The sequence below is a fragment of the Mustela erminea genome, chromosome 11, assembly GCF_009829155.1.
Source record: "Mustela erminea isolate mMusErm1 chromosome 11, mMusErm1.Pri, whole genome shotgun sequence".
Lineage (NCBI taxonomy): Eukaryota > Metazoa > Chordata > Mammalia > Carnivora > Mustelidae > Mustela > Mustela erminea.
The window spans coordinates 43,563,623-43,583,432 of record NC_045624.1 but is presented as its reverse complement, the minus strand read 5'-3'; the positions used below and the strand labels follow the sequence as shown (position 1 = coordinate 43,583,432).

The 19,810-nt window shown below is 36.6% G+C and overlaps 1 protein-coding gene across 3 annotated transcripts in view; it reads left to right on the top strand.

The window, feature by feature from the left end:
* The window catches only part of BBS9 (Bardet-Biedl syndrome 9), a 446,163-nt gene that overhangs the window by 81,161 nt on the left and 345,192 nt on the right, over nucleotides 1-19,810 (top strand). For all 3 annotated transcript variants that reach the window (XM_032305995.1, XM_032305996.1, XM_032305993.1), the window contains one exon: nucleotides 19,471-19,645. In XM_032305995.1, coding sequence (XP_032161886.1) covers nucleotides 19,471-19,645 — 175 coding nt within the window. The remainder of the gene's footprint in view (nucleotides 1-19,470; nucleotides 19,646-19,810) is intronic.

Sequence of the window (19,810 nt, the reverse complement as noted above, 5' to 3'; positions counted from 1 at the left end):
ATTTGAGAGAGAGAGAGTGAGAGAGAGCACGAGAGGGGAGAAGGTCAGAGGGAGAAGCAGACTCCCCATGGACCTGGGACCCCGATGCGTGACTCGATCCTGGGACTCCAGGATCATAACCTGAGCCGAAGGCAGTTGCCCAACCGAGCCACCCAGGCGCCCTCTTTGTATCATTCTTATGAAGATCTTTTTTAGACTTTAATTCTAGAATATTTTCATATGTTTTCTTAAATTTTCTAGAATTTGTTTTTAGAAATGGTATACAATAAGGCTGTAATTTTATGTTTTCTCAAATTATACCCTGTTGTCCAAGCACCATTTATAAATATTCTTTTTATAATTTGGAGTGCCCACTTTTCTCATATGTTGAATTCCTATATAGTCATTAATTTGCTCTTAGGCTCCATTCCTCTCTCTTTATTTATGTGTCTATAAATGTATCTATAAGGAGTGCCAATAGCATGTTTGAGAAAAAAAAAGTATGTTTTGAGATGTGGGAGGGTAACCATTCTTCATTGTTGTTTCTTGTTTTTCAAAATTTATAGGTTAATTTTGCTCTTTTTCAATTCTCTCTCAAGTTTAAAAAATAGTTTATTGAGTTTCCTGAAAAAAATCAAGCTAGAATTTTGTCTGGCATTGTATTAAATCTATAGATTATTTTAGTGTATATCTGACATAATAATTGATTCTTCTCATCCAGGAATACAATATGTCTTACTATTTATTTAGCTAGCTTTCCATAGCTTTTAGTAAAGATTATACTTTTTATCTATATTATTATTAGATCTTCCCTTCTTCATTTTTTCCTCCCTTCTTCCTTCCCTGCCCGTCTCTTCTCCCTTTCCCCTTCCTTCCTTCCTTCCTTCCTTCCATTTATTTGTTAGGTACCCTGGTACATACTATGGATACAGTGGTAAGCCAAATATAGAAATCTGTGGCCTCATTATATTTGGAGAGTGAGATAAACATTAAATAGATAATCTTAAAAATAAGTGTAAAATCACAAGTGCTATTAAGGAAAAGATGCTGTTGGTACTGGCATAAAAACAGACACATAGACCAGTGGAACCGAGTAGAGAGCCTAGATATGGACCCTCAGCTCTATGGTCAAATAATCTTCGACAAAATAGGAAAAAATATACAGTGGAAAAAAGACAGTCTCTTCAATAAATGGTGCTGGGAAAACTGGACAGCTGTATGTAGAAGAATGAAACTTGACCATTCTCTTACACCGTACACAAAGATAAAAATGGATAAAAGACCTCAATGTGAGACAGGAATCCATCAGAATCCTAGAGGAGAACATAGGCAATAACCTCTTCGATATCACCCACAGCAACTTCTTTCAAGATATGTCTCCAAAGGCAAAGGAAACAAAAGCAAAAATGAACTTTTGGGACTTCATCCAGATCAAAAGCTTCTGCTCAGCAAAGGACACAGTCAACAAAACAAAGAGGCAACCGACGGAATGGGAGAAGATATTTGCAAAGGACAGTACAGGCAAAAGGTTGATATCCAGGATCTATAAAGAACTCCTCAAACTCAACACACACAAAACAGATAATCATGTCAAAAAATGGGCAGAAGTCATGAACAGACACTTCTCCAATGAAGACATACAAATGGCTATCAGACACATGAAAAAGTGTTCATCATCACTAGCCATCAGGGAGATTCAAATTAAAACCACATTGAGATACCACCTTACACCAGTTAGAATGGCCAGAATTAGCAAGACAGGAAACAATGTGTGTTGGAGAGGATGTGGAGAAAGGGGAACCCTCTTACACTGTTGGTGGGAATGCAAGTTGGTGAAGCCACTTTGGAGAACAGTGTAGAGATTCCTCAAGAAATTAAAAATAGAGCTTCCCTATGACCCTGCAATTGCACTACTGGGTGTTTATCCCACAGATACAGATGTAGTGAAAAGAAGGGTCATCTGTACCCCAATGTTTATAGCAGCAATGGCCACGGTCGCCAAACTGTGGAAAGAATCAAGATACCCTTCAACGGACGAATGGATAAGGAAGATGTGGTCCAAATACACTATGGAGTATTATGCCTCCATCAGAAAGGATGAATACCCAACTTTTATAGCAACTTGGATGGGACTGGAAGAGATTATGCTGAGTGAAAGAAGTCAAGCAGAGAGAGCCAATTATCATATGGTTTCACTTATTTGTGGAGCATGACAAATAACATGGAGGACATGGGGAGTTAGAGAGGAGAAGAGAGTTGTGGGAAATTGGAAGGGAAGGTGAACCATGAGAGACTATGGACTCTAAAAAACAACCTGAGGGTCTTGAAGGGCTGGGGGTAGGAGGTTGGGGGGAAAAGGTGGTGGGTATTAGGGAGGGCACATATTGCATGGAGCACTGGGTGTGGTGCAAAAACAATGAATATTGTTACGCTGAAAAGAAATTTAAAAAAAAAAAAGGAAAGGATGCTGTGTTTATGAAGATATACTTTAGGGGTATATTGCTTAATTTCGCTTTAATCTGGCCTTCCTAAGGAAGAAAAGATCTGAGAGTTGGGTTAGAGTCAACTCTAGTTGAGTCAAGTGTTTTAGGAACTTAATTGCTTTGATAACTATCCTGAGTAGAATCTTTTGTTTTATTACATTAAAATTTTGGAGGGTATTTTGGGAGAAGGCCGGATATACAATGCTTTGTTGACAATTATTTTTCTGCTATTCTTCTGTATTCTGTCTTCCATTGGTGTTGAGAAGTTAGTTTTCAGTCTAGCTGTTACTCTTTTGCTAGTTAATCATTTTCTTTCTGTTGCTTTTAAGAGAGTCTCTTTGGTGTTTTACATTTTCTCTGTTGAGTATCTAAGAGAGGATTTATTTTTACATCTACTTGGAATTTTTGTGGCTTAAAGATGGACTTTCAGATTGATGCCTTTCAGCAGTTCTGGAAAGTCACTGTAATTATTTCTTTCAGCATTGCCTCTCTGTATGCTTTGCATTATCTCCTAGTGGAAACCCAAATAGACATATGTTAGACTGTCTTACCATATTGTTCATGTCTCTCAAGTCCACTTGCATTTTCTGTCTCTACGTGTCTTATTTAGTGCATTCTATATTATTTCTATTTTCCCGCTTCCTAAATCACTACTAGAGACTAATTCTGTTGAAACTACTCTTGGAGTTTTGTTAGCTGTTTTAAGTCTAATTATTATATTATTTAATTTCTCCAAGTTTATTTTGTCCTTTAAAAAGTCTGTTTATGGGAAGCCTGGGTGGCTCAGTTCGTGAGCTGCCTTCATGATTCCAGGATCCTGGGATCGAGTCCTGCATTGGGTTCCTTGCTTGGCAGGGAGCCTGCTTCTCTCTCTGCCTTTGCCTGCCACTCGCCTGCTTGTGCACACTCTCGCTCTCTCTGATAAATAAATAAATAAATAAAATCTTAAAAAAAATCTGTTTAGTGGTTGACACTCTTGACCACTTTTTTGTTTGTTTGTTTCAGGATTTTATTTAAGTTCTAGTTGGTTAACATATAGTGTAATATTGGTTTCATTGATTCATCACTTACATGCAATATCCGGTGTTCAATTACAAGTGCCTTCCTTACTCCCAATCATCCATTTAGCCCATCCCCCAACCCACCTCCCTCCAACAACCCTCAGTTTATTCTCTCTAGTAAAGGAGTATGTTTTCTGGTTTGCCTCTGTCTCTTTCTCTCTGTCTCTCAATTTTTTCTCCTTCCCCTATGTTCGTCTGTTTGTGTCTTAAATTCCACATATGAATAAAATCATATGGTATTTATCTTTCTCTGATTGACTTACTTTACTTAGCGCAATACTCTTTTTAGCTCCATCCATGTCATTACAAATGGTAAGATTTCATTCTTTTTTGCAACTAATATTCCTTTATATATACATATATATCTCTCTCACATCTTTATCCGTTCATCAGTCAAAGGACATCTGGGTTCTTTCCATAATTTGGGTATTGTAGTCATTTCTGGTATAAACATTGGGGTGCATATGCCCCTTTGAATCAGTGTTCTTGTGATCATATTTTTAATACCTGCTTTTATTTCTTTAAATATAAAATATAGTATTTTAAGTTATCTGTTTATAATTACAGTATAGTTCATAGTTCTGATTCTGCTATTACTTTTGCTATCTTTTGCTTTTATTGTCTTCAGTTCCTTGTATATTGTGATTTTGTCTGCGAGATCATATTCTTTGGAACTGTATCCGTGGGGATGATTGGTGTGTTCCTTCAGAGATTTGAGTTTCCTTTGGTCAGGTGCTTTGTTATTCTATTAACCCAGTATCCCTTTATACTAAATTCACAGATTAAGGCTTCTTGGGCAAGCCAGTAGAATGAATTTGTTCTGAAAACCCACATTGATCAGCTTGGGGTTATAAATTCCTAGGAGATAAATTTTTTTCCTTCACCTGGTTCCAAGTTTTGAGATGTGCTTTTTATTTTGCTTTCTCTTGGGCTTGACGGGGAAATGCTATTTCTGAGTTCTCCTTACGCTAAGGGTAGAGCCCTTTGTGGTTTAGGCTTTCTACTGCGGGGAGGGAGATAATTTCAGGATCAATTAGATTCCCCACATAGAGTGGGCCCCAAGGTTTTCTCCTTTACCATATGTCATTTGAGACCATGGAAACTGAAGCTGAAAGTTACCTGGTTTAGGAAAATGCCCCAGGGGCTCTGTTTACCTTTTTACTTTCATTTACTGTTTGGCTTCTGAAATCTATTTACCTTTTTTTTTCTTTTGGCAGCATATTGATGTGCTTGAAAATGCTGTTTTTAACAAACATTTTATGCAGTAATTTAGTGAGAGAATGCTATTCTCATCTACTCATTTAATAATTTTATTTTATTTATCTTGTAAGCAGTTCATTTGGAAATAAGAGTAAAGAAAAATTATATAGAAGAATCAGTAAGCAGTTATATCAAGCTTCATCTGCCAAAGTGATATAATTAACATTTTATATTTAAATGTGATGTTACTTAGAAGCATACAAAGTGCAGTTGTGATGATAGGCCATGTTGAATTTGTAATCAGAAAGAGATTTAGAGATTATGTCATTAGAGTACCTACTTTATGCTTAGTTTTCAGTTGGACAAAAAAGACTGGAGATTAGAAGATTTATAGGGTTAAGTTCTGGCCCTGCTACTTAACAATTCATCGAACTTTCCTGAGCCTTCAGTTTCTTCACAGTCACATGAGAATAATACTCTTGACCTTCCCAAATTATAGAATAGTTTCTAGAGTTGGATATGCTAATAACCTATGTGCCAGCACTTATAAACAGCTATTAATATTAATTTAAAGTTTTTATAATTTGCTCTAGCTATTAATATCATGAGACTTCTCTGAGAGGTCATCAATACATTCATAGAATGCTACCTTTGTTCCATATAACTCTTAAAACCCACCTTAATTCTTTACATTTTTTGTTTAGTTTCCTCTTTGTATGACCTTATACAGTTTACCTTTAGAGCATAAAGGATAAACCAAGAAATTTGAAAGCTGATTTAGAAAGATTTATTGAAATATTGAGTGTTACTCAGTTTTACATCTCTTTCATGTCCATATCATTTGGATCTGTATTCCAGTGTTTTAGGGCGTAGAGTAAAATTAGTCTTTGGTAGAGAATAGTAAGAGCATGCAATATCCAATCAGTCAGTATTGGGAAGATTTTTTTAAAAGTCCATTGCCTTTTGATAGGATTAGGTTCTTTTCTACTTGTCAGTAGAGGGAGCCTTTGCCTCACTTTTGGATTCCAGAAGCCTGAGGTGGTGAAATTATAAAGAGCCAACTGCTCTATGGAAAATGTTTGTTTCCTCACCTAGGACTGAATAGATTTTGGAACAAGTTTTTCCTTTGTTTTTATAAAGGAAAAACTTTCTGTACTTGTTTTCTGAGTTCTTTACAATGGCGGCCCTTAAGTGCTGCTGTGGGAAGTTCTTTAAAGATGGTTGATGCTGGGGGGCAACTGCGTGGCTCAGATGGTTAAGTGCCTGCCTTTGGCTCAGGTCATGATCTTGGAGCCCCACATTGAGCCCAGCACTGAGCTCTGTAACAAGCCCAACAGTGGGCTCCCTACTCAGCAGGGAGCTGTACTTAGTGCTATAACATTTTCTACTTCCTACTTACTTGTATTACATTGTTTTTATAGAAGATGTTGGTGATATTAGTCTGTGTTTTTAAAAAAAATTCTTTTGATAGAGCAGTTCTCAAGGTTGACAAACTATGATGATCAGTGAAATGGAAAAACCTGCAATCACTGCTTTAGAAATACTTTGGCAAATAAAGATTGGAATTTCTAAACTGAATCATTTCCAACTTCCTGGTCACCTTTTGTCCTAACTTGCCCCTGAGATGTTTTTTACCCTTTATACCTATGAAGTGAGACTTAATGACTAAACTAAACTGTCGTATCCAAGGTATATAGGTAAGTGTAGGTACTAGGGAAGTTAGTTTGGTTGCTTTTTTTTTTTAGCTTGCAGATTTTGAGATTAAGGTTTGCATGCATTCCAACCAAGTTCCAGATACTAACCTGGGTATTTTGCATATGTTCCCTTCTTTAATCTTCACAGCAACCCAGTGGGGTATAGAGGTTGTGATAAGTTTTATTTTGCATTTCAAGAAACAGACTGAATTAAATTAAACAAAACAGCCAGAGTCACATCTCTGTGTCAGAGCAGGGATTCAAAACCTTCCCATTTTGTCTTTCTGATTCAAAATCATTGCTCTTACCACTACACATTAATACTTTAATCTGTCTTTGATACTTTCTCCACTCTGTTCTTTTATGATATACCATCCTGCTCTGGGAAAAGGTTAACAGCCAGAGAATATCTTATTCAGTATCTTTTTTTGAGTACTTTTCCTCAGGTAATAATCCCTTGTTTCTTCTTGCCAAGAGAGACTGCATGCAGAGTATTAATAAGTACAAAAGCTTTAAGGTTTAATCTGTATATGTTTTTGAAGTTAGAGTTTGTGAAATACTGATGGATCTGAAGATCATTCTGTTCCTTTGGCAGCCTCTTTAGATTTCCATAATTTATTCTCTATGGTTGAGTGATTTTCACATTCATTTATATGTTTTCCTTTGGGGTCCTCTCCGACCCCATCTATATTACCTGTGCCTTTCCACTAGAGTTTATCTTCTTAAGACCTGAGTTATCCTTAAACTTTCCCCTTTTTTGTTAATATTTCTTAGTGTATCTAATGTTGGGCATATAGCGAGTACTTTGTTTTTTGACAGTACTAAGCCCTAAAATAATTAAGAATTCTAATCGCAAAGTGTCACATATTAAAACCAATTATTTGGGGCCTTTACAATGCCATTTTTACTTTAATGCTATTCATTCATTCTTTCATTCATTCAACAAGTATCTATTGAGCCGTTGAGCCCTACTCTATTCTAGGGACTTTCCAGGGTTGGAAGGTGTGGTGAATAGAGCATTAATGCCAGCCAGGTATTAAGAAGTTTTCATGTGAATATGGCAATATTGTCAAATATCTTGGTCCGCTTGAGGATCATTGGCATCCTGCTATCTAGTACTACAGTCTGACATGGTTTTTTCCCTTCATGATGGTTTAGTTTACTTGAACAAATGTATTGGGCCCCAACATTAAAGGGATGGCACTCAATGTTGTGAGCTAGGTAATGAAAACAAAATAGGCTCATCTTCAAGGGTTTTATGCTTTGTTTATGGAAGTTAGAGGGGGGAGAGAGATAAGCTAAATTTAGCCAACACCAGGAAAAATGTTGTCAGTACTAATAGGGGGAGTGATGCACAGTGTACTAAGACAGACTAGAGGGAGAGTGTGGTATTTATGCTTCAAGGGGATTGGAGAAGGCTTCTAAGTGATGGGATTGTACCCTGGAGATTGAAGGTGTGTAGAAGGATTTTGTGAGGTTAAGGTAGGGGAAAAGCACCTGAGATAAATTGAACTAGACTGACAAATGCATAAGGGCATTTAGGTCAGGCTTATGTTACCTGAAGTGTTTGGTGGTTGGGACTGGATGTGAGGAAGTAGTCAAAATTCATTTAGCAGACACATTAAAGAGTTCTTTGGATTTCCTGCTTATTAATTTATACTTATTTCTGGAGACACTGGAGTACCTTTGAAGTTTTTTAGTGGGTTGATAACATGATTGCATCTGTATATTAAGATGATTGCTTTGATATATTTGTTTTTATGAATTTTATTAAAGATATGGCTACTTTTAGAAGAATCCAAGGAAATTTATTAGACCAAACAATGGTTAAGTGGCACATTGAACTTGTGGTAAGAATTGACAGTTAAGGAAATTTAAAGGCATCATTGTCATTATCTGTAACTCATTTTGGTTTACTTTTAAAAAATTGTACGAGTTTAGATGAAGTTGAACCTCAACTGAGAATTTCTTGGCCTTAGATATTTTTTTCACAACCTAATTTAATTGGTTATAGTGAGTCTAGTGTAGACTATAGACTATTGGTCCTTCTTTTGATACACTCATGGTTTTAGGATTAAGAGAACGAACAATATATAAAAAGCAAATATTTAGCTTTTGGAGTTACTGCTTTATGGGATAGTTAATATTGCAAATGGAAATTATTTGTATAAAATGAAGAAGTATTTAAAATTGTTTGTTAATTTTTTTTGGTTTTCTGCTTTCCTATCATGACTTGTTACTACCTTGAGAACTCTACCTTGCTTTGAAACTAGTTACTTAAAAACCTATACCCCCAACATACTCTTTAAGAATTTTTCTTTTGGATGAGAGAAAAGAAAGGAATGGTAAGTAATGGACTCTTCCGTATGACATCATCTGTCTTATCTTTCTTATGTCATGCAGGGTAACCCTGCATAAAACATTAGTAATAATGGTGGGGGAAGATTATAGATACTGTGTGTTTTGGGTGAAGGATGTGGAGGCAGGGCCAATGTGTTCCCAGATAGAGCTTTCTGGCACATTCACAATGTATTTCTTTCTTTTTCTTCTTTTTTTTTTTATAATTTTTAATTTTTTATAAACAATGTATTTCTTTAGAGACTTCAATAGCTACCATGTTAAGGAAATTGCTGTTTTGAGCAAAGTAAACTTAAAATGGCAGAATATCAGCTTGAATACCCAGCAGTTCCCACCAACCTAAGTTTTGAAAGATCTTCCATAGTTCTTAAAGTCTTAAAAACCCTTTGCTTTGACAAAAAAGATAAATTTCTGATTGTGTAGTCCTTCTTACATTAAATTTACCCTTTTTGCTCTGAAAGACTTTTTTCCTCCCTCAAAGTTTTTTTTGTTTTGTTTTGTTTTGTTTTGTTTTTTTTCATATAATTTGATCTGTGAGAAAGAGGGCAATCCAATAATATCACTTACTTACTTACTTACTTAACTCACTTACTTTACTGAATGTTTACCAGAATCATGCAGTAAGTATTTTTTCTTTTTTTTTTAATCCTCATAGCGGCACCATGTTATCTTTTCATACTGCTGCTTTAGGTGAGGAAACTGGCAGAGCTTTCTGGGCTAAAATAAGGGGCTAAAAATGGGCTAAAAATCTGCAGCAAATCTGGTCTCAAGTTCTGCCTTTGCCATCAGTTCTGATGAGCATGCTTGCCATATTCATCAGCGGTGTTTCTCTCCACCTGACATCCTCCCCCAGAGTTCACTGCTCTCACTACTCTCCAGACATAGTTCTCTTATAATCCGTGTGTCTGCACAGTGTGCTCTCTGCCTTTGTTTCTCTGATTGTTTGTCAAACTCCCAACCTGCAAGACCCAAGTGTTATCTCTGTTTTGAAGCTTTTCTTGATTCTTCCAGCACTGTTAATCAAGCTGCATTGCCTTTTAAATTATTCTAATATGCCCCTGTTCTTACATTATTTGAATATTAAACTGGTTAACTCCCATAGTCACTGAGCTTTCTTAGGGTAGCAACTATGTCTCTCTTCTAGCACATACTAGGTATCCAGTGAATGTTTATGGGATTCATTAAATGAAAGTGAGTTCTGGAGAATGTTATCAAACCTTTCATGATCATTACATTGGACAAAGTAATTTACCCAATATCTTATGGATGCAAGTGATAATATAACGTTTAGGGCCTTCTTTTAAACGCTAACATTGCATTCATATTGAATCCATCACATACAATGCTAATTTAATGAAAGGCTGTAATTTCTTTATAATATGTTATTCAACTTGTTCACAGTTTAAGGGGAAAATTGTGATAAATAGCTTGGTGGAACACAGACTAGTGGTCTTTGTAAGGCTATTAAAGTGCCTATTAAAATGTCAAAGGCAAGTTCATAGGAAGAGTTAGTATGTAGACCCAATTTTTATTTTCTTAAGTCTTAAAGTAATTAGTCTCATGAAGTTATTTATTGGGGCAAGCTCTTGAATAATAGTTGAGAATTTGTATAATTTTCCCTGGTACATATGTAAAAATATTACCTATTAGCTCAACATGTGTGTTCTATTTGTTGATTTCCTCTGTTTGCTTAGGGCTTTAAATTTTATTTATTTATATATATAACTAATGTTTTAAACTTAGAATCTACTTGAATATTGCATTATTATCAGACACTGCTTTTAGAATGCTCAAATAAAAAAAATGAGTGAGAGAGTAATGAGAAAGCTAGCTATTCTTTCATTCAATTAATTGCCAATTATTATTTAGCATGACCAAATAGTATCATGTATCTCAAAATTATGATAGTTTTGTTGATAAGATGATATGAATGAAAAAGTAAAAAAATGCTATTTAATGGTGAATGTAAAATCCTGGAAGCTCTAGAAACCCATCTGCCATTTGTTTTTAAGTCGGTATCTGTTGAAATTCTACTCTCAGCATTTTTATGTATTTGCTCATAGCAAACATGTTGTATCATTTTTTGAGATAGGTTTTCAATAAAGATTAATGAGTTAGTGTTTCAGTTTTCCTGTAACAACAACAACAATTTTTTTTTTTTCCTGTGTGTGTGTAAAACTAGCTAGCGGAAGTTCCACAGACTTTTGGACTCTTCTGTTCTTATGTATCAGTCTCTTGATGTTTCCTGTCTGCTTTTTTGACTACCTACACAGCTGTTTTTCATGTGTTTTTCAGGGTTGGAGAAAGACCAAGTATTTTTGACAGCTGCATGCTGAACTGCAATATATGCTTGGCTGCAGGTCACGTTTGCATTTCTTCACTTGTGTTTTTACTCAATATGTAAAAGAAATATGAGCATAGAGAGATTCAGAAAACATGTAGCATGCTGAGTAATGGTAGTCTTCTTTCATGTATGCCATTCCACTTACTCTGCTGTGTAGATTTCACAGGAAGAAAAAGCAGAGAAATGGAGGAAATGGTATTTAGGATTCCTTCCATGGGACCCATGTTGCTGTAATTGTGTATGTTGGAAAATGCTCTGGGTCATACAGGTAGAAAGAACTTCTGGGCATGGGGACACATATGCACATGTGTTGTAGTGAATAGACTATAATTTAGTGGAGAAGACTGTTAATCTGGCAGTCAGTCCAACATATTTATCCATCATCTTAAAACTTTGACTACATGATATTTTAACACCAGGAAATGAGACAGAGAATTTAATAAATGTTCATTTCGTGAGGCTGCCATAATAGAACTTTCCTGCCTTCACCTCCCCATCCCCACAGACATAAAATTTTTTCTTTGCCATTGAAAATGAAAAAATAATGACTTTAAAAATCCCTCCAAAATGTTTCTGGTGAGTCTCAATTTGTTCTTAGATCTTACAAGTAATATTTCAAGTCACAGTGGTTAGTTTTCTCTCATCATGGTTAAAGATCAATGTGATAAATGTCTGGATTTTAAATTCTGATGAAATCTCCAACCTTCCTAATTATTTCAACTTTGAAAGATCTCTTTTCTCTGTACAGTTAAGGCATAGTTTTTGAGGAAGCTTCATTAAGAAATTGTTATCTTTTGGGACACTTGGGTGGCTTAATCTGTTGGCTGTCTGCCTTCAGCTCATGTCATGATCCCAGGGTCCCGGGGTCCTAGGATCAAGCCCTGCATCAGGCTCCCTCCTCAGTAGGAAGCCTGCTTTTCCCTTTCTACCCACCCACCCCTGCCGCCGCCCTGTCGCCGCCCTGTCGCCATGCCCTCCCTTGCTATCTCTCCCTTTCAAATAAATAAATAAAATTTTAAAAACAGGAAAAGATATTGTCATCTTTTAAATCTATTGCTTGCTTTTATGTTTGAAGCCCTATTAGGAAAACTGAATACATTGCACAAGATTCTCTGTATCTTCTTCTAGTATGTTTCTCCCCCCAAGCTTTCTCTACTCTACCTTTGACCCTTATTCATTATACCTATCCTTCTCAGTCTATCTCTTTCATGAAATCTTTCCCAATTGATGGTTAGTTGTAAGATGGAAGTGAGGGTGGAGCTCTGTGGGATCACATAGGGAGGGTGGTTGAGGGGGAAAGAGATGAGCCTGTTTGTGATGTCTGTCAGAGGACAAATGGGTTGATCCACTGTAATGAAGCTGTTTGATTTCCTGTAGTACTTTGCGTGTTTCACATCATTTGGATGTTATATGTTAACTTACACTAATATTTGAAATTGATCCAGTGTGGTATAATGGAGCCTCCCTGAGAATATGTGTGGTATAGTAGAGTGAGGTAGATTTCATTTGAGAACTAGCTCTGTCATTTTCTAACTCTTTGGCATTAGGCAAATAATAATAATTATTATTATTTTTAAAAGATTTTATTTATTTATTTATTTATTTTAGAGAGAGAAAAAGAGAGTGTGTGAGCAGCAGGAGGGGCAAAAGGGGAGGGAAAAGGAGAGGGAGAGAATTCTAGGCAGATTGCACTGATAATGGAGCTGGATATGGGCTTGATCTCATGACCCTGAAATAATGACCTGTGCCCAAACCAAGAGTTGGATGCTAACTGATTCAGGCAGTCAGGTGCCCCTAGGCAAATTCCTCTGTGGGTTTTAGTTTTTTCATGTGTCAAATGGAACTACTGTTCACCTTTAGAGTTATTAAAAATTATAGCTAATATGCTGGATAAATGTTTAGCACAAATGCAGGAATATACTGAGCAGGTGCTCAGTAAATGTCAATAGTAGTTTTTATTCCTATTGTTCTATATTTCTTACAGCTCCTAATATAATACTGAGCATGTGGTAAGAACTCTAAGTATGGTTCAGAGCTAGGTCATTTAAATAGCTCCTGAAATTCTATCGCTTTTACGAAAGCTTCCTGTTGGCTCTGTTCTGTCAGAACTACAAAACTTTCATGGCTTCTCTAGACTGTTCTTTCTGTTCCCATTATCTGTAAGGGGAGCCTTTGGTATGTATTCTGAAGTGGCTTCCAAAGTGGTGATTTGAAGGATTTATTTATTTATTTTTGAGTTATGTTTTGGATTGATCCCTACATGTTTCTAAACGTCAGCAGCCGGGGTTGTAATAAATAAAGCATTTTTCAGATATGTCAATGCAGTATGTGAAACACATAGAATAAAATCTCAGCCAGTTTGAGCTTCAGATGAATAAATTATTTTGCCTAGCTAAATTCAGTTCAACAGACATTTATTAGTATATCTCCTATGTGCCAGGCATTTTGTAGTTGTTGGATTTACAAAGATGAATAAGACATGGTTTCTGCCTTTGAGTTTACTCTTGGTTGAACAAGAGACACAAAAACAGATCATTTCAATTGATGGTTAGTTGTAAGATGGAGGTGAGGGTGGAGCTCTGTGGGATCACATAGGAAGGGTGGTTGAGGGGGAAAGAGATGAGCCTGTTTGTGATGTCTGTCAGAGGACAAATGGGTTGATCTAACTCAAAGTGGCTTCAGTATTTATGGGAATTTATTGCCTGCAAAATTCCTAGGTAGGTTTGGCTCCAAGTGATGCTTGATGCCTTGGCTCGAACCATGTCTTCCATGACCCTCTTTTAATTATGCCTTTGTAAAAGCCAAATGGCCTCTATGATTCCAGACTTTAACCTCACGTACTATTCCTAAGAGGGAAGAGTAAATTTTTCTCTAGTTCTAGCTGAACTTAGAAATTTAATTTTGCACATTGACTATAAAACTACACCTATCCCCAAACCAACCACTGTGATTAATGAGATACAGATTGGTTTGGATAAGTCAGGACCTACCCTCAAGCTTAGAATGAAGTCAGTCTCATTCAAACTTCCTGGCCAAAGATAGGAGGAGAGGAGAATGGATGACCAAGAGACTGCCAGCAAATGTGCACTAGACTGGGGTAAATGAGTATAAGATTTTTTTGGGAAAGGTAATAATATAAGCAAAATCAAGGAAGCATACACTATCATGATGTGTATGAGAAACAGCAAGTAACTGAACATTAATACAATGTGTAGTAGAGACTTAGGCTTTCTTTGCTGTTCTTTCTCTAGCTCCACTAGGTGTAGAGTTAGGTTATGTACTTGAGACCTTTCTTGATTCTTGAGAAAGGTTTGTATCGCTATATACTTTCCTCTCAGGACCACCTTTGCTGTGTCCCAAAGATTTTGAACAGTTGTGTTTTCATTTTCATTTGTTTCCATGAATTTTTTCAATTTTTCTTTAATTTCCTGGTTGACCCATTCGTTCTTTAGTAGGGTGCTCTTTAGCCTCCATGTATTAGAGTTCTTTCCAACTTTCCTCTTGTGATTGAGTTCTAGCTTCAGAGCACTGTGGTCTGAAAATATGCGGGGAATGATCCCAATCTTTTCGTACCAGCTGAGACCTGATTTGTGACTCAGGATGTGATCTATTCTGGAGCATGTTCCGTGTGCACTAGAGAAGAATGTGTATTCTGTTGCTTTGGGATGGAATGTTCTGAATATATCTGTGATGCCCATCTGGTCCAATGTGTCATTTAAGGCCTTTATTTCCTTGATGATCTTTGGCTTGGATGATCTGTCCATTTCGGGGGGTGTTAAAGTCCCCTACTATTATTGTATTATTGTCAGTGTGTTTCTTTGATTTTGTTATTAATTTGTTTATGTAGTTGGCTGCTCCCATGTTAGGGGCATAGATATTTAAAATTGCTAGATCTTCTTGTTGAACAGACCCTTTGAGTATGATATAGTGTTCTTCCTCATCTCTTATTTAATTCTTTGGCTTAAAATCTAATTTTTCTGATATAAGGATTGCCACCCCGGCTTTCTTTGGATGTCCATTAGCATGGTAAATGGTTTTCCACCCCCTCAGTTGTCTTTGGGTCTAAAATGAGTTTCTTGTAGGCAGCATATCGATGGGTCTTTTTTTTTTTTTTAATTCATTCTGATATGCTCCGACTTTGATTGGGGCATTTAGCTCATTTACATTCAGGGTAACTATAGAAAAACATGAATTTAGTGCCATTGTATTGCCTGTAAGGTGACTGTTACTGTATATTGTCTCTGTTCCTTTCTGATCTACTACTTTTAGGCTCTATCTTTGCTTAGAGGACCCCTTTCAATATTTCCTGTAGAGCTGGTAACGTGTTTGCAAATTCTTTTAATTTTTGTTTGTCCTGGAATCTTTTTATCTCTCCTTCTATTTTCAGTGACAGCCTGGCTGGATATAGTATTCTTGGCTGCATATTTTTCTCATTTAGTGCTATGAATATATCATGCCAGTCGTTTCTGGCCTGCCAGGTCTCTGTGGATAAGTCTGCTGCCATCTAATATTTCTACCCTTGTATGTTACAGACTTCTTATCCCAAGCTACTTTCAGGATTTTCTCTTTGTCACTAAGACTTGTAAGTTTTACTATTAGATGATGTGGTATGGACCTATTTTTATTGATTTTGAGGGGGGTTATCTGTGCCTCCTGGATTTTGATACTTGTTTCCTTTACCATATTAGGGAAATTCTGTCCTATAATTTGCTCCAATATACCTTCTGCCCCTCTTTCTCTTCTTCTTTTGGGATCCCAATTATTCTAATATTGTTTCATCTTACGGTATCACTTATCTCTCGACTTCTCCCCTTGTAGTCCAGTAGTTGTTTGTCTCTCTTTTGCTCAGCTTCTCTATTCTCCGTCATTTGGTTTTCTATATCAGTAATTCTCTCTGCTGCCTCTTTAATCCTAGAAGCAAGAGCATCCATTTTTTATTGCACCTCATTAATAGCTTTTTAAAATTTCAACTTGGTTAGATTTTAGTTCTTTTATTTCTCCAGAAAGGGATTTTATTTCTCCAGAAAGGAATTCTCTTTATCATAGAAGATAAAAATATCTTCGATGCTTTCATCAAGCCCAGCTAGCATCCTCATCATTCTGAACTCTGGTTCTGACGTCTTACTGATGTCTGTATATATTAGGTCTCTAGCGGTCAGTGCTCCCTCTTGTTCTTTTTTTTTTTTTTGAAGTAAGTTTTTCCACCTTGTCATTTTATCCAGATAAGAATAGATGAATGCAAGAACTACATACTAAAAGGGTAGCAAGGACCCCAGAAAAATATACGCTAACCAAATCACAAGAGCCCTGAAACTGGGGGAGAAGAAAGGAGAATAAAACTATGTATGTATGTATGTATGTATGTATGTGTATGCATGTGTGTGTGTATATATATATATATAGAGAGAGAGAGAGAGAAAGAGAGAGAGATTAGACTGGTGAATAGAACTGAGGCACACACACTTGATTTTGGGTGTATTTTGGTCTGTTAAAAGAAACTGCCTCCCAAAATTTTAAAGAAAGAAAAACTTATATACATACAAAAATAAGGGTAAGTACGATGAAGGGATGGAATATGACTGCAAAGATGAAAATTAAAAAGGAAGTCAAGCAGAGAGAGTCAATTATCATATGGTTTCACTTATTTGTGGAGCATAACAAATAACATGGAGGACATGGGGAGATAGAAAGGAGAAGGGAGTTGAGGGAAATTGGAAGGGGAGGTGAACCATGAGAGACTATGTACTCTGATAAACAACCTGAGGGTCTTGCAGGGGCGGGGGGGTGGGGGAGGTTGGGGGAGCCAGGTTGTGGGTATTAAGGAGGGCACGTATTGTATGGAGCACTGGGTGTGGTGCAAAAACAATGAATTCTGTTACGCTGAAAAGAAATTAAAAAAAAAAATTCTTCCAGAATGTGGTTGATTTTCTGTTCCTAGAATTGCTGCTCTTCTTCTCTTCTATCTCCTGTTGAGTTTGTAGATGTTCAGAAGGTTTTGATAACTATCTAGCTGAACTCCTGGGACCTAATAATATTTCAGTCTCCTACTTCTCTGCCATCTTGCTTCCTCTTGAGACTTAGAAAATAAGTTATAAAAAACAATGTGATGGGGTATTTGCTGCTTGCTGAATTAGTTTCTATACATTACTTCATTTAATTCTCACAATAGCTAACTAAAGTAGGTATGCCATCTTGCAGATAGGGAGACTTGAGCCGAAACTCATAGCCAATAATTGGTGGAGCTGGACTCAAACCCAGATTATCTGACTGTAGAGGCAGCTCACATGGACATTACAGTATAGTTATGCTCCTCTATGCTGCCAGAGTCTCAGGAAATAAGACTTCATATAGTACCATGCTATGGAACCAAGTTTTCTCTGGGGCTCAAGTTTCCTTCAAGCTCTAGTTCTTTGTCATACCATGCTAAGACAGTGGTTGTCAAACCTTAGCATACATCAGATAGCCTCTAGAGTTTGGTAAAACCTAGAATTGATGAACCCTAATAGCAGAGCTTCTGATTTAGGAGATCTGGAGCGGAATCATAAAATTTGCATTTCCAAGAAGTTTCTAGATGATGCTGATGCTGGTGACCTGGGAGCCATGCTTTGAGGACTACTTCTTTTAGGTTGTTGGGAGTCTGAAAATTTGTGGTTCAGTGATATTCAATATATTGAAATGAACTCAAATTTCATTGGTACTTCTGCTTGGAAATATACATGTTCTGACCTCATGTTCTTTTTTTTTTTTTTTTTTTAAAGATTTTATTTATTTGACAGAGAGAGATCACAAGTAGGCAGAGAGGCAGGCAGAGAGAGAGAGAGAGGAGGAAGCAGGCTCCCTGCTAAGCAGAGAGCCCGATGTGGGACTCGATCCCAGGACCCTGAGATCATGACCTGAGCCGAAGGCAGCGGCTTAACCCACTGAGCCACCCAGGCGCCCCGACCTCATGTTCTTTAATGATACAGACATTAAGAGTACATTTTGGTTGTAGTAATAATCTCCCCCATAGGTCAGGGTTATTGCATACATTTTTCATTAATTTGATTTCTTTGTCTCTTTGATTCTTGCTTATTAAGATGAAATTTAGTGTTCTTCTCCATGGTCCCATTCAATTCACTAATGCTCAGTTCCCTCCCAATTGTTAAGAATGTGAATTTGTATACAAAATGTATATATTTAAGCACTGTATTTCATTTGTCTACAGTTTTATTGTGAAAAAATTTAAAAACTAGAAAAAGTAACATGAATATCCATATTTCCATCATTTAGAATCAACAGTTGTAAGTATATATGTATATGTTTATATAGATATACACACACACAGATTTAGTTTGATGAGCCACTTGAAAGTGAAGATACAGATATTGTGCTACTTCACCCATAAATATTATAACACAGATCTCTCAATTCTCTCAATAAGAACATTCTCTTACATAATCATAATACCATAAGCACACTTAAGAAATTAATAATTCCTATTTTTTTCTAACGTGCAGTCATATTCCAGTTTCCCCAGTTGTTCCAGATGTCTTCTATATCTTGTTGTTTATTGGTTCCTGGATCCAATCAAATGAAACTAAAATTTAAGATTGAGCAATACTGATGGATCTTTAGGTTCAGATAAGTTCTGTGTTATTTAAGATACAGATGTTTGATTGCATTAACAAAGACACAAACTTAAATAAGGAGGATGTTTATTTCTGTTATTTTTTTTGTCATTTTTTTAAAAAGATTTTTTATTTGTTTATTTGACAGAAATCACAAGTAGGCAGAGAGGCAGGCAGAGAGAGAGAGGGGGAAGCAAGCTCCCCGCCAAGCAGAGAGCCTGATGCGGGGCCCGATCTTAGGACCCCAGGATCATGACCTGAGCCAAAGGCAGAGGCCCCAACCCAAACGTCCCTATTTCTGTCATATTTAACCACCTGGAGATAAAGTGGTCCTGGGCTTTAGTGGGTGAGGGTGGGCCCTATTGTCCTCTGTATGTTGCTTCTATCTCTGAGGCCTGTCAAGATAGCTGTATTATCTCCACCAACATCCTGGGAAGAGTGGAGGGGAATGTTCTGAGAGATTATCTATCTTTAGCTAGAGATTTTAGCATATGGTAAATGAAAATAAGTGTACTTAAAATTAGACCCCTTCTGAATAATTTAAAAATTGGGGAATGTATCCCCCCAAATTATTGATATACAGTAATATGATAACTTCATCAGTTTATAATTTAAAATTGAAACAGCTTATATTGCCCCTTGGGGAAAAGATTAACTATGACATTTTTGTGATGGATAGTGGTAAATGGAAACCATTTTATTTATAAAGAAAAAGTCACCTGATTTCCTCTAATTTTTCTTTAGGTCGAGATTTAATTTGTATCCAGTCTATGGATGGGATGCTGATGGTGTTTGAGCAGGAAAGCTATGCTTTTGGGAGATTTCTCCCTGGTTCTCTTTTACCTGGGCCACTTGCTTACAGTTCCCGTACAGATTCCTTTATTACTGTCTCTTCTTGCCGACAAGTGGAAAGTTACAAGTAAGTTTGGATGTTGAATATTTGGAATCATGACTCTTGGTATGTTGCTGGTTAATTCTTTTTCACAAAAAGCTTGAGTATTACAAATGAAAAAAGACTGGTTTCTTTGATAAAATGTAATTGTGGTGACTTAGAGGATATCATTTACATATTGTAACATATTTG